General features: G+C 38.9%; 1 protein-coding gene across 1 annotated transcript; it reads left to right on the top strand.

Annotated features, from left to right (window-relative positions):
- Positions 1-2,605: 2,605 nt before the first annotated feature.
- Positions 2,606-10,111, top strand: LOC126779733 (uncharacterized). Its single transcript, XM_050503878.1, has 3 exons — positions 2,606-2,827; positions 4,484-4,941; positions 9,962-10,111. Exons 1-3 carry the CDS (start codon positions 2,650-2,652, stop codon positions 10,109-10,111), a joined length of 786 nt encoding a protein of 261 aa, XP_050359835.1. The 5' UTR covers positions 2,606-2,649.
- Positions 10,112-13,412: the final 3,301 nt, after the last annotated feature.

Raw genomic sequence — 13,412 nt, 5'->3', positions numbered from 1 at the left:
AACATTAATATAATATAATATAAAATATATCAGCCTATTTAGATACACGTTAGCTAGTCGCCCCACGCGTACGATCTCTATTTCGTTACAAATTTCATAAATAATTTCATAGTGCGAGTTGAAATATATTTTTATTAAAAAAAAGTAACAATGTCCATTTTATAAAAAGTTACCTACTAATATTCCTATTAACCAAACAGCTTGTGTTTATAAGAACATAAGCACAAAATAGTAAAACGCCACAGGCTCACGTTACGTTCGACACGCGACGCATCGTTGTATGCCATTTTGTCTTATTCTAAATATTTTAAAAGTAATTTATAATAATAGACAAATGAATATTGAATCGAAAATAAAGTAAAACAAAACTATCCAATGTACAAACTTTGTACATTGGATAGTTTTTTATCATATTTGATAATATTGTTAGTAGGTCGTTTGTTGTCCTGTTACGTATTAATATAATATAATATATTATTATTATTTTATGATATGGTAAACAACACTATTAAAACAACCAATACTGTTACATGACAATAATAATTTACTTTAAATATTATACATAAGCTGTCACATCTATCTTCACTTGCAATAAACTATTTTTACTTAGTAATTGTTCATTACGAAAGAAATATTATAAAGAAAAGAAGTATTATTAGCATTTGATTGTATTTGTAAGAATTAAAAATAATTTGAGTTACTAATACAACTTTATTAATTATTTTAAGCAATTGATACGATAATAAAGTGCGTTACTTGAATATCCAAGTAATATATTGGTGGAATTTGTATCTTTATTGTATTTGTGTCGTGGCCGGTCATATCCGACAAACCTGAATCACGCTATCAGTGTTTTCTATGGCGATTGTTGTATTAAGTGTTAATTCCTCTTTTAATGTAATAGAACCTTTTTATAAATTTTGTTAATTTTAGTGCCCTGTCTGTCATTATTATTTTATGTCATTATAAATGATTACCTACAATAAAATGGTTTTATTTTATCAAGTACTAGCTGTTGCCCGCGGCTTCGCCCGCGCTTAACTAAAAGGAAAGGAAAAATGATAGTTTGGAAGTCTGATGTTAAAGTAAGAAGCATGAAACGTCATACTGGTTAGAAAAAAGTAATGTTACGGTGTTTTTTTATTTTAAGATTGATTGATTATTCTTTTAATAATCATCAATGAACTTACTGCGAATCCTTAACTAATATTCCGATCCACGATTCTGTTGCTTAAATGCCCCGGCATCTACCCACGCCTATTCTATCAAATTCAGGAATTTATTAACTTTATTTATAATTAATATTACACCTATTTTGAAGAATTCTTAATTTTATGTAGATTGCAATGATATTTACGACTTTTACAATATTCGTGAATTTTAAATTCTTATATTTATTTATAATCATTTAATCAAAGTCCATTTGGGAATCATCTGATTTGTCAGATTAATTCTATTTTTCTTTTTTTTATATTTTTTTTTTACCTAATATTATCTTTCCGAATTTTTTCGTGGACTTATTTTGAATTTTAGTTCCCAGCGCTCTACAGCAGTAATGATGACGTTAATTTTTAAAATTTTAATTTTAACCTACGTAAGTTATGTTTAGCAACGCTAAATACAATTGCTAATAATTAAGATAGTTTTTTTTTTTAATTGTTATTCTTATAACATTAACAGAAAAATATATATAAAAAAAAATCTATGTTTAAATATACAAATTAAATATGTTAAAAATTATAATTATCAACTATTGTAATGAACACTGGAGCCATTTTTGTATATTTTTAAAATTATTTTGTAATTTTGTGGGCAGGTGGGACGCCTAAAACTCCCGTGATCGAAACCAAAATGAATCCACGAAAAAATCCAAACAGTTAGTTTTCTTTATAATGTCAAATATTTGCATGAATCTAAGAAATAATTATAATATTATTTATTATAATATAATATTTATCTACAAGAAAAGGTACAGGGAAACTGTTTTAGTATCTTATTTAATTATTTAGTCTCTTGGATGGTTATATACATATTTATTTTATATTAATGAATTTTGCTAGTTATACGTGATGTTTTTTTATATAAAATGTATATTTCAAACATTTCGCAACTTCTTTTAATATACAAGTATAATTTTTTATTATATAAAATAGTTTCAATTTCTGCTAAGTAGCAAAATAAAAATGACTTGGAGCGCCATCTATGACCCTACGATAGTTATTAATTGGGATCGTGCCATAACAATGAACCAAGACAATGGCTAGACAAGTGGAGGATGGCTGTCAACGTCGGTAAGACGGCCGCTCTGCTTGTCGGTGCTGACAAGCCGAAGCGTCGGCTCACCTTCCGACGCCAGGACGTGGAGTGGCAGACCTCAGTCTGTTACTTGGGGTGTCACTTGGACCGCAGGCTGCGCATGGTACCCACCGTTAACAAGATGGTGAGTCATGCCGCGGCTGCCCGGTCTAAGGGCTTGTACACAAAACTGCGATGCGATGTCGCATCGCAAAAATCTGCGAGCTCCCTCTACGCATCGCAAGAACTTGCGAATTGATTCGCATCGCGCATTCCTGCGATGTTGCGTCACACTTGTTGACGTCATTTTAGTTCGCTCAGGGACAGCGTGTGGGCAAGACGTGTACTTTAAAAATGACAGAATACGACGTTGATTTTTTAATATCACTGATTGAGGAGCGCCCTGTTCTTTGGGACACTAGTAATGAAGATTATAAAAACAAATTCATCAAACAAGATGCTTGGAAGGACGTGTGTAAAAGTTTATTTACAAATTTCGAGGAAAAAGAAAACAATGAAAAAACTAAACTTGGTAAGTACACAAATACATTTATTAAGTATAACTTCTTTTTACTTTTTACTAAAACTACCTACAAATCAAACATTCTATTCATATAAGCACAAAAAATATTCTTTAAATTGTTAACAAATGTTTAGGCGTCGACAGCGAGTTACTTTAATGTTTTACGATGTGATCCTTTTGTACCTGTTATATTGACTTATTACCAAGAACGCGAGCAACAATGCAAGTCGCATTGTATATTCTTAAATTTTTTGTAGTTGCCAGCTTAATGCTCCAACTTCACTAGTAAAGTAATCCGAATATTCGTTTCTAATTATATTTGCACTTACCACCTGACTACCTACATTCAACCCTTGTTGAAGTGGTTGTAGTTCGGAATCATCTATGATCATTTCAATAGGGGTGTCTAATTCATCACGGTTAATTACAAAGTTATGTAGTATGCAACAAGCCTTAACGATATCTATTGCAAAATCATATGAAACGTTAATGGGCCGGTGAAATATTCGCCACTTATTGACCAGTATGCCGAAAGTACACTCGACATATCTTCTTGCCCTACTCAAACGGTAGTTGAATACTCTTTGTTTAACAGACAAATGCTTGCCAGAATAAGGACGCATGACATTATTCGAAATAGAAAAAGCTTCGTCTCCGACAAAAACAAATGGAACCGGTTCTTGAAAGCCCGGTAACGGCCTTGATGTTGGTGTAGGCAAATCACCTCTCATCAGTAAGTCGTACAGTTTCGTGTTGTGGAAAATAGTGGAGTCACTTTCCTTTCCACATGCTCCTATGTCCACATAGATGAATCTGTATTTCGAGTCCACAATAGCCAACAAAACTATTGAATTGTAGCCCTTGTAATTAAAAAAAAGTGATCCACTTTTTGGGGGACTACGAATATTTACTGGTGGTAGGGCTTTGTGCAAGCTCGTCTGGGTAGGTACCACCCACTCATCAGATATTCTACCGCAAAACTGCAATACTTGATATTGTTGTGTTCCGGTTTGAAGGGTGAGTGAGCCAGTGTAATTACAGGCACAAGGGACATAAAATCTTAGTTGCCAAGGTTGGTGGCGCATTGGATATGTAAGCGATGGTTGACATTTCTTACAATGTCTAAGAGCGTTGGTGACCACTTACCATCAGGTGGCCCATATGCTCGTCCGCCTTCCTATTCTATAAAAAAAAAAAAAAAAATACGAATATGTTTCCCATCAACGGCTCCAATACAGTTAGGGAAGTTGGCTTTCTTGTCAAAGTCCGCAGCTATTTCTTCAAACAGCTGTTGTGTTATTTTTGGTATGTTTGCATTTAAACACAATTTCCATATTGCATTACAAACTACTCGTATTATCTTAGCAACTGTACTTATTCCTCGATAATAATCTAAATGTATATTTCTGATTTCATTTCCGGTCGCTAGGAATCTATAACATAAATAGAAAAAAAGAAGGATTAATTTATATAACAAACTTGAAAAGTAAAGAACACTAACCTAAAACGACATAAACATATATAAATTATTTTAATTTAATTAATTGGTAGACAACGCTTCTAGCATTAAGTTCGCCTATTGTTCTGTACAATTGGTATTTGATGAATAATAAAGATTAATAAATAAATGAATAAATTAAATATTGTCTATTTTCTTTTTTGCAGGTAATACAGTAATACAAAGATGGAGGGGGATTAAGGATACCTTTAATAAATATGAAAAGAAATTCAAAGGTGCAAGTAGGTCAGGGTCTGGATCCAAAAATATAAAAGAATACCATCTGTACAAACAATTACCATTTCTTAAGAAAAATTTACAAAATGAGACCACTACTAGTATAAATGAGTCAGAAAATGAGCAAGATAATCAAGAAGGTACATCTAAAACACGTTACCAAAGGCAGCCACCAAAAAGAAAGATGGTTAATAATAAATTTGAAGATGATATTGTAAAGATTTTAAAGGAACCTGAGAATAGACACATATCTTTTTTTAAAGGTATTCTACCATCACTTGAAAGATTAGATGACAATAAAACACTAATCTTTCAGAGCAGAGTTCTTCAAATTTTAACAGAATTGCATCAACCTCATGGCTACTACTATCCGAATAGCAACTGTAGGGTTACGTACAATTAAGAAGGAGTGTTGAGCGAGTAAAAGTTGAAGAGAAAGAGTTTATAGATAGAAAGGACAGTTTATTGAAAGTCACAAGCACGAGATGGCCTAGTGGTAAGAACGCGTGAATCTTAACCGATGATCGTGGGTTCAAACCCGGGCAAGCACCACTGAATTTTCATGTGCTTAATTTGTGTTTATAATTCATCTCGTGCTTAACGGTGAAGGAAAACATCGTGAGGAAACCTGCATGTGTCTAATTTCATTGAAATTCTGTCACATGTGTATTCTACCAACCCGCATTGGAGCAGCGTGGTGGAATAAGCTCCAAACCTTCTCCTCAAAAGGGAGAGGAGGCCTTAGCCCAGCAGTGGGACATTAACAGGCTGTTACTGTACTGTACTGTACACAAGCACACACACACTAAAAGTCAGAAGAAGAAGAATAAGTTTAGAAGAGGCACAGAATTACACAGAGACAGTTACAAATTATAAATTATAAAAATAGGACGCGGCGGATACAATTTACTTAGAATTTCGAATTGAGTTAATAGCGTGTAAGCGTACAGCTGACTGATTCGATCGGCCGGTGCATCGTCCATCGGCGCGGCGCAAGCGCCGCCCCTCTGTGACGTAGTCGTTCGAGACAATGGGACCGGGCAGCGGCCGATCTATTTATTAACTACTAATAATTATGTTTGCGCGTCCGCTTTACATACAAATAAATATGTGTATTATTTTGCAATATATTTTTTATATTTATTTATTTTTACAAATTACCTTTTTTATAATAACATATTTTTAGTAATTTTTATATTTTTTTATTTTTTTATATTTATGAAAATATATAATTATGCTACATCACCCCCCTTCAGAGACCGGGTTACGGGCGATAATAGTCGGGAAATTTTACAATGCGGCCCGAGTGTGTTTTCTTAATATTATCACCGGCAAAAGATAACCTCTGATGTTTCTCTCGTGTGTTGTGATGATGAGTGTGAACGTTGGATGGTGGTGTATTGTGATGGTGTGTGAGAGTGTAGGATGGTAGTGTGTTTGTTGGATCACTAAGTATGTAGGCCGGTTTTAAGCGATCTATCGATACTGTAACCTGTTTACCATTTACCATGATTTTGTACACCTTGTCGCTACGTGAAATAACTAAGTGAGGTCCAGAGTATGCTGGTGTTAGGGATCGTTTAGTGGTGTCGTCTCTGAGAAAAACGTGAGATGATGTGGGTAAGTCCTTATAAATGAAACTTTTGACCTTACCACTGTGGTGTGAGCTTGGCGATGGATGCAACTTCCGCACAAAATTACGCAACCAAGACAGGTAGTCCGTCATGTCTGCCGTTTCTTCGCTACGAGGATCGAGAAAGTCGCCAGATAGTCGCAGAGGTTGGCCGTAAACAAGTTCAGCCGGTGAGGCTTGTATGTCTTCCTTGTATGCGCTGCGAATTCCCAGTAAGACAAGAGGAAGGGACTCAACCCAAGGTCCATTACCGTGGCAGGTTATTGCAGCCTTGAGCTGCCGGTGAAACCTCTCCACGAGTTCGTTGCACGCTGGGTGATAAGCCGTGGTTCTCCGATGCTGAAAACCAGCACAGACAGACAAATTTTTAAATAGGGCTGATTCGAATTGTCTGCCCCTATCGGTAACTATATCTGTGGGACAACCAAATCGAGATATCCATCCGCTTAATAAGGCCTTTGCCACAGTTTCTGCGGTTATTTCCATTAGAGGGATTGCCTCAGGCCATCGCGTAAAGCGGTCTACGGCCGTAAGGCAGTATCAGTACCCGTGACATAACGGCAAGGGTCCTATCAAATCGATGTGGACAAACGCGAATCCCAATTGTGGCAGTTTAAAATTTCCCACTGGAGCAAAGACATGCCTGGTCACCTTACTGCGTTGGCAAGCGAGGCAATTGCGTACCCAGCTCCGGCAGTCTTTCCTTACTCCAGGCCACACGTAGCGTTCTGAGACCAACTTGGCAGTAGCATTGGCACCAGGATGACTCAAGCAGTGTAGACTTTCGTATACCTGCCTGCGTAAGTCTCTGGGAACAAAAGGTCTCGGGGTGGTGCTACTGACATCGCAGTACAGCTTATCCCGAGATCCAGGAATTTTTATTTGCTGGAGTTGCAGAGATGTGTTGCCTTTTAACAGCTCTGATAACTCAGTATCAGAACTTTGAGCTAAAGCTATTCTCTCAGGGTCAACAGGTTGGGTGATTTCCTCAATACGCGAAAAGTATCTGCCACCACGTTGTTTTTACCAGATATATGTCTGATATCGGTGGTAAATTGAGCTATCAGATCGAGGTGGCGAAACTGCCTAGGAGAACAATTGTTCTTACGATTATGAAAAGCGAAGGTGAGAGGTTTGTGGTCTGTGTAGACTACGAAGTCGCGAGCTTCTAACATGTGCCTGAAATATTTGATGCTCTCGTAGATGGCAAGCAGTTCACGATCGTAAGGCGAATACTTGATCTGAGCTGGGCTTAACTTACGAGAGAAGAATGCAAGAGGCTGCCATGCCCCCCCTTCAGCTGCTGAACGACCGCGCCAACAGCTCTATGCGATGCATCAGTGACCAGGGCCAGCTTTGCGTCGCAGTCTGGATGTGCTAACATGGCGGCTTGACAAAGGCTGTTTTTGTAGCTTTCAAAAGCCTCAACTTCCCGTGCTGTCAAGTTGACTGGACTGGAACCCTTGACAGAACCAGATAGTAGTTCGTTTAAAGGTGCCTGGTAAGTCACTGCGCCGGGAATAAACCTACGGTAAAAATTCACCATGCCAACGAAACGACGTAATTGTCTTACCGTCGTTGGAATGGGAAATTCCTTAATGGCATCTACCTTAGACGGCAGTGGTGTTGTTCCCTGAGCTGTGATGCGATGACCTAAGAACGTGACCTCGGATACACCGAAGATACACTTAGAGCTATTTATAACCATACCGTATTCTCGGAGTCTGGTGAAGAGCTGGTGGAGGTGCATCTCGTGGGTCTGTTGGTCTTTTGAAAATACGAGGAAATCGTCCAGGAAAGCATATGTGAAGTCAAGACCTCTGAGCATTTCGTCGACGAAACGCTGAAACGTCTGTCCGGCGTTACGAAGTCCAAACGTCATGTATGGAAATTCATAAAGTCCGAACGGCGTTGTAATAGCGGTCTTCGGAATATCCTCTGGATTCACCCTGATTTGGTTGTACGCCTTTTCCAGATCTATTGTGGAGAATACAGTACAGCCGGAGAGGCTGTGAATGAAGTCCTGTATGTGACGGATGGGATACCTGTCTGGAATCGTGCGAGCGTTGAGCATCCTATAGTCGCCACAAGGTCGCCAGCCGTCATTTTTCTTTGGCGCTAGGTGTAAAGGCGATGCCCATGGTGATTCGGAAGGACGACAGATACCACTTTGCAGCATGGTTTCAAATTCAGCCTTCGCAATTTTAAGCTTGTCTGGTGCTAGCCGGCGAGGTGTACAAAATACTGGTGGTCCAGGTGTTGTTTTAATGAAGTGCATCGTATTGTTTGAGTGTGTATGGTGTATGCCAGGTGGGCGAGTAATATCGGGGTACTGTCGTAGTATGTCGTGGTATGCAGAATTACCAGAGATTACCTTTACCGATGATATTACGTCTGCTGAATGGGCAGACGAAGCCGGGGACGTAAGCGTAGTTGTGTTGTCGATAAGATGCTGGTTTTCGAACTTCGTTTTCTCACGTCGTCCTGATAAGGCTGATCGGGGGAAAACGCATAGATCGCTGCCGGTGTCCACTAAAAATTGGTTTTTGGGTCTGCGATCGGTCACGAATAAGCGGCCGGTACTCGGGCAATCACTGGCCGCCATTACTGATCGCCCTTTGCGTTTCCCGACGCTCGGTAGTCACATGGCGGTATACACTTTTTAGCACGTTCGCCGAAATGTTGATGGTACCAGCAGTGTGATGAAGATTTTGATCGCGTAGAACTCGAGCGATGACGACTGCGGTTCCGGTATCTAGACCGTCCGCGCTCTCTCGACATCCTTTCTATTTTTTCGGTTAAACTAGCGACTTGTTTAGCCAGGGCTGCAATTTCGGTATTTTCACTGCTATTACTCGTGACGGCTGATGTTGACGCCATTTGAGGTCCGACCACGTCGCTAATTCGGTCAGCTAATTCCGCCAGATCGTCCATCGTGCTTTTCGATTGCGAAGCAATAATTTCTTGCATATTATGAGGGAGTCGACTTGCCCATATAGTGCGCAGGAAGTCTTCTGGTACTCCAGGTCCAGCTAAGTTCGTAAGATGCCTGTAGAACTGTGAAGGTTTTCTGTCTCCTAATTCCTCGTGCATGAGGAGCTGCCTTAATTTCTTCTCCTTGGAAGCAGATAATCTTTTTATCAACTCGCTTTTTAGCCTTTCATATTTATTAGTAGTAGGGTAGGTGATTATGTCCTCCACCCCGCAAGCATATTGAGGGTCCAAATTCCCCGTTACATAATAAAACTTGGTCTCGTCAGTTTTTATATTTGACAGAGCAAACTGTGCTTCCATCTGGGAGAACCAAAGAGCTGGTTTCTCGGCGTAAAATGGTGGGATTCTTACACCAACCCGAAATGATTCATACGTGGTCTCACCCGCATGTTCCGGAACGTTCGGTGCCATTTCGATGCGTGCTTTAGGTTCGCTCATCTTGCTTGTGTTCTTCGGGGTCACCAGTTGTAGGGTTACGTACAATTAAGAAGGAGTGTTGAGCGAGTAAAAGTTGAAGAGAAAGAGTTTATAGATAGAAAGGACAGTTTATTGAAAGTCACAAGCACACACACACTAAAATCTAGGATCTATTTATTAACTACTAATAATTATGTTTGCGTGTCCGCTTTACATACAAATAAATATGTGTATTATTTTGCAATATATTTTTTATATTTATTTATTTTTACAAATTACCTATTTTTTATAATAACATATTTTTAGTAATTTTTATATTTTTTTATATTTATGAAAATATATAATTATGCTACACAACTACCAGGGTGGCTATCAAACTCAACATTTTGCGACATCTCAACAAACGCCACTGATACGTCCACAGTCATCTAACATACCAGATCAAATTGACTCACCTAGTAATGATTTTTCTAACTCAAGCATATTAAGCACACTTTCAACTGAAGAAGACTGATTTTTCGTAAATTTTATGGTTTGTAATATTTTAAAAACTATTTTCTCAATAAAAACTAATGTAAACAATTATTGTTTTACTTTACTTACCGGATAGTGAGGCCAATCATTTCCAGAGGCATAACAGGAATTCTCCCCTTGTACGATTGTTTCTGAAGATATGGTGAAAATAAACTTAAAAGCTCTTCGAATGAAGATATGCTCATTCTAAAATACTCCAAAAAATTTTTTTCGTCGGTTTTCAAAGCTTTATATTTTTGAAGAAAATAGTTTCCATCGGGATTCATAATAGTAATAAATGGATGAACCCAAAATCTTCTTTGTTTCTTTTTCCTGTATCTCCTAAGCAATAATAAAAGTGCACACTTCTTTTTACGATCCATGTCACGACCTAGTTTTCAATTCAAAATACGTTTAGTACGGTTAACGGTCGTCGAAGGAATGGTCACCCTGGGAGACGCCTTGCCGCACGAAATCGCATCGCAGCAATTCGTGTCGTAATTTTCTGCGTTGCGAATTCGCATCGCGTCGCATCGCAGTTTTGTGTACAAACCCTAAGTTGCACATCCTCTTCACATCGCGGCTTCCAATGAAGACCAGACTGAGGGTCTACGGTGCCTACGTCCGCTCGCGCCTGACGTATGCGGCCCCCGCCTGGTACGCACTCTGCTCAGCGTACCAGAAGTGGAGGATTCAGATCCAACAAAACCGATACCTGCGTACCACGATAGTAGGAGCTCCGAGGTACGTCAGGAACGACGTCATCCACCGAGACACCAGAACGCCCACCGTGGAGGAGTTCGTCCGCAAGCTCGCTCGCAGGCTATTCGCAAAGGCGGACTGCAGTGCGAGCGTACATCTCCACGGTATAGCACCGCTGCACGCTAGACCACCTGAGGGGCGTCCTTTACCTCGTGAGCTCCTACTGTCGCCGACCATCTGCTCCGATGCGTTCATCGATGAAGAGGACGACGACGATCGGGAGCAACGATAGGACGACAACAGCCTTAATATACTATACATTGAAGAACCAAGCAGAACAAACAGCCACTGGGTCACAATGACCCTGGCCCTTTGGGCCAGAATTAAATGACACGACGGTAGAATCGTCGGGGAGGAACAGCCCGGGTAGGGGGGGCAACCCCGAGGCCCGTACCCAGACTGGCCTAGGCCAGTCAGGAGGACCATTGATTGAACAATGAACCCATTATTTCGGCCAGAAATATAACGATATTATTCAATTTCATAAAACTCCAAAAAAAACAAGATTACGGTGTTTCTTTATTTTAAGATTGATTGATTATTCTTTTAATAATCATCAATGAACTTACTGTGAATTCTTAACTAATATTCCGATCCACGATTCTGTTGCTTAAATGCCCCGGCATCTACCCACGCCTATTCTATCAAATTCAGGAATTTATTAACTTTATTTATAATTAATAATCGAAGCACCTCTTTGTAAACGGTACCACCGTTGTGCTTTACCAAGCCCGTCTGGATAGGTACCACCCACTCATCAGATATTCTACAGTAAAAAGCAATACTCAGTATGGTTGCGTTCCGGCTTGAAGGATGAATGAGTAAGCCAGTGTAACTATAGGCACAGAGAACGTAACATCTTCGTTCCCCAGATTGGTGGCGCCGTGTGTTTTAGCGATGTAAGATATGGTTAATATTTCTTGACGGTGGTGATCACTTAACATCAAGTGGCCCATTTGCCCATCCGGCTACTTCTTATTCTGATATTACAATTTATACAGGGTTACAGGGTAATATGGCACGATCCTTTTAAAGGGTTATAGTTCAGGACAATAGCTATCAAATGACCCCCAAAATGCTTATGCAAAAGTGTATCGTTTTCGAGTTATTAATTTTTTAATATTTTTTTTATTTAAAGGATGTTTAAGATTCTAAAATTCAATAAAAAAAAATCAACGTATTTTCCCTATTTTTTTTTGTATTTCTTGCTAGGGTACATCCTAGTTAATAATAACCAGTTATAAAACAAAAACAATCTTCAAGCATTTTTAAATTACAGATCCAAAACTGTACAACTTTTCGATTTTTAATTTTGATTCTTTAAGTTACTCGCAATTTTTTTGTAAAAATCACTATGGCTCTTATCGTGCGGATCATTTTAAAAACATCTGCGTTTCCTTAGCTATCCATCGGTACATAAAAAGTACAGTAACAATCATAAACTCAGGAGAAAATTAGATAACAAAGAGACCAGGTAGGAAATTCTAAGAAATGCTATTGTTAAGAAATTAAATCTGGATCAAAGACAAAAGGACCTCAATGCAAAGTAGTTAAAGATTATTTTTAATAGGGGTAATAGGTAAAAAAGGAGAGATAAACCAGAGCTGTTTGTGGAATACTATTATCAATTCCTTTGAATTTACCGTCATTTTTTCTAATTTCCTTTTATCTCATTTCTTTTAGGAATAAGAGTAATAAAACCTTGTCGGGGTACATAATACTCACTGTACTTGCCCTGCTCGTATAGTGTGGACGCGCTTTAGTGAATATTGATCTCTTAAATTTTTGAAAAAAACCGCTTCGTTTACTGGACTCTGTTTCTTACAACTTCGTGACTCGGCTAGCTAAAAGGAATTTGTGATTTGTGTTTATGATAACTTGGCGCGTAAAAAGGACTATTATGGCTGCAGAACAAAATTCTTCTCGTCGTCCGTACTCTAATGAGGAATACGCTGACATCTTATTTTGCTATGGATATTGTAACGGTGACGCCGCAGCTGCTCGTCGTTAGTATAATCGTCGATTTTAGATAATTACACCCAGACTCAGGACAAACATACATGTTCATGCACACAGATGTCTGTCCTGGGTGGGAATCGAACCCACAACCTTCGGCGTGAAAGGCAAGTGTTCTACCAACCACGCCAACCGGCTCGTCAAAATTATAATTTTGTAAAAATGCCCACCAGCGGTGGATTCTAGGTAGGAGGTCCCTTTTGTGTTTGGACGCTTTAAGCGCATTACAGTCCGTGATGACTGTAAACTTGCACCCATAAAGATATTGTCGAAAATGTTTTATTGCTCGAACCACGGCCAAAGTCTCCAATTCATAAGAGTGGTACCGACTTTCGGCTTCAGTAGTCCTCATGCTCATGAAGGCTACTACATGTTGTCGTCCTGCAATTACTTGTACTAATACCGCTCCGAATCCCAGACTCCTTGCGTCTGTGTATAATTGAATTGGTGCTTCCTCTTGAAATAGTGTGAGTACTGGAGTAGATGTTAAACATTGCATAACCTTCTCTCTTGCTATTTCGTGG

This window comes from Nymphalis io, chromosome 29, assembly GCF_905147045.1.
Source record: "Nymphalis io chromosome 29, ilAglIoxx1.1, whole genome shotgun sequence".
NCBI classification, from domain to species: domain Eukaryota; kingdom Metazoa; phylum Arthropoda; class Insecta; order Lepidoptera; family Nymphalidae; genus Nymphalis; species Nymphalis io.
Note: the sequence above shows the minus strand (reverse complement) of the source record. Positions and strands in the feature narration are given on the sequence as shown.

Excerpts from the sequence above, each read along its gene's own strand:
- LOC126779733 (XM_050503878.1), top strand. The coding sequence starts at position 2,650 with ATGACAGAATACGACGTTGATTTTTTAATATCACTGATTGAGGAGCGC. Across the intron at positions 2,828-4,483 it reads CAATGAAAAAACTAAACTTG|GTAATACAGTAATACAAAGA; the intron begins GTAAGTACACAA and ends TCTTTTTTGCAG. Across the intron at positions 4,942-9,961 it reads ATCCGAATAGCAACTGTAGG|GGTGGCTATCAAACTCAACA; the intron begins GTTACGTACAAT and ends CACAACTACCAG.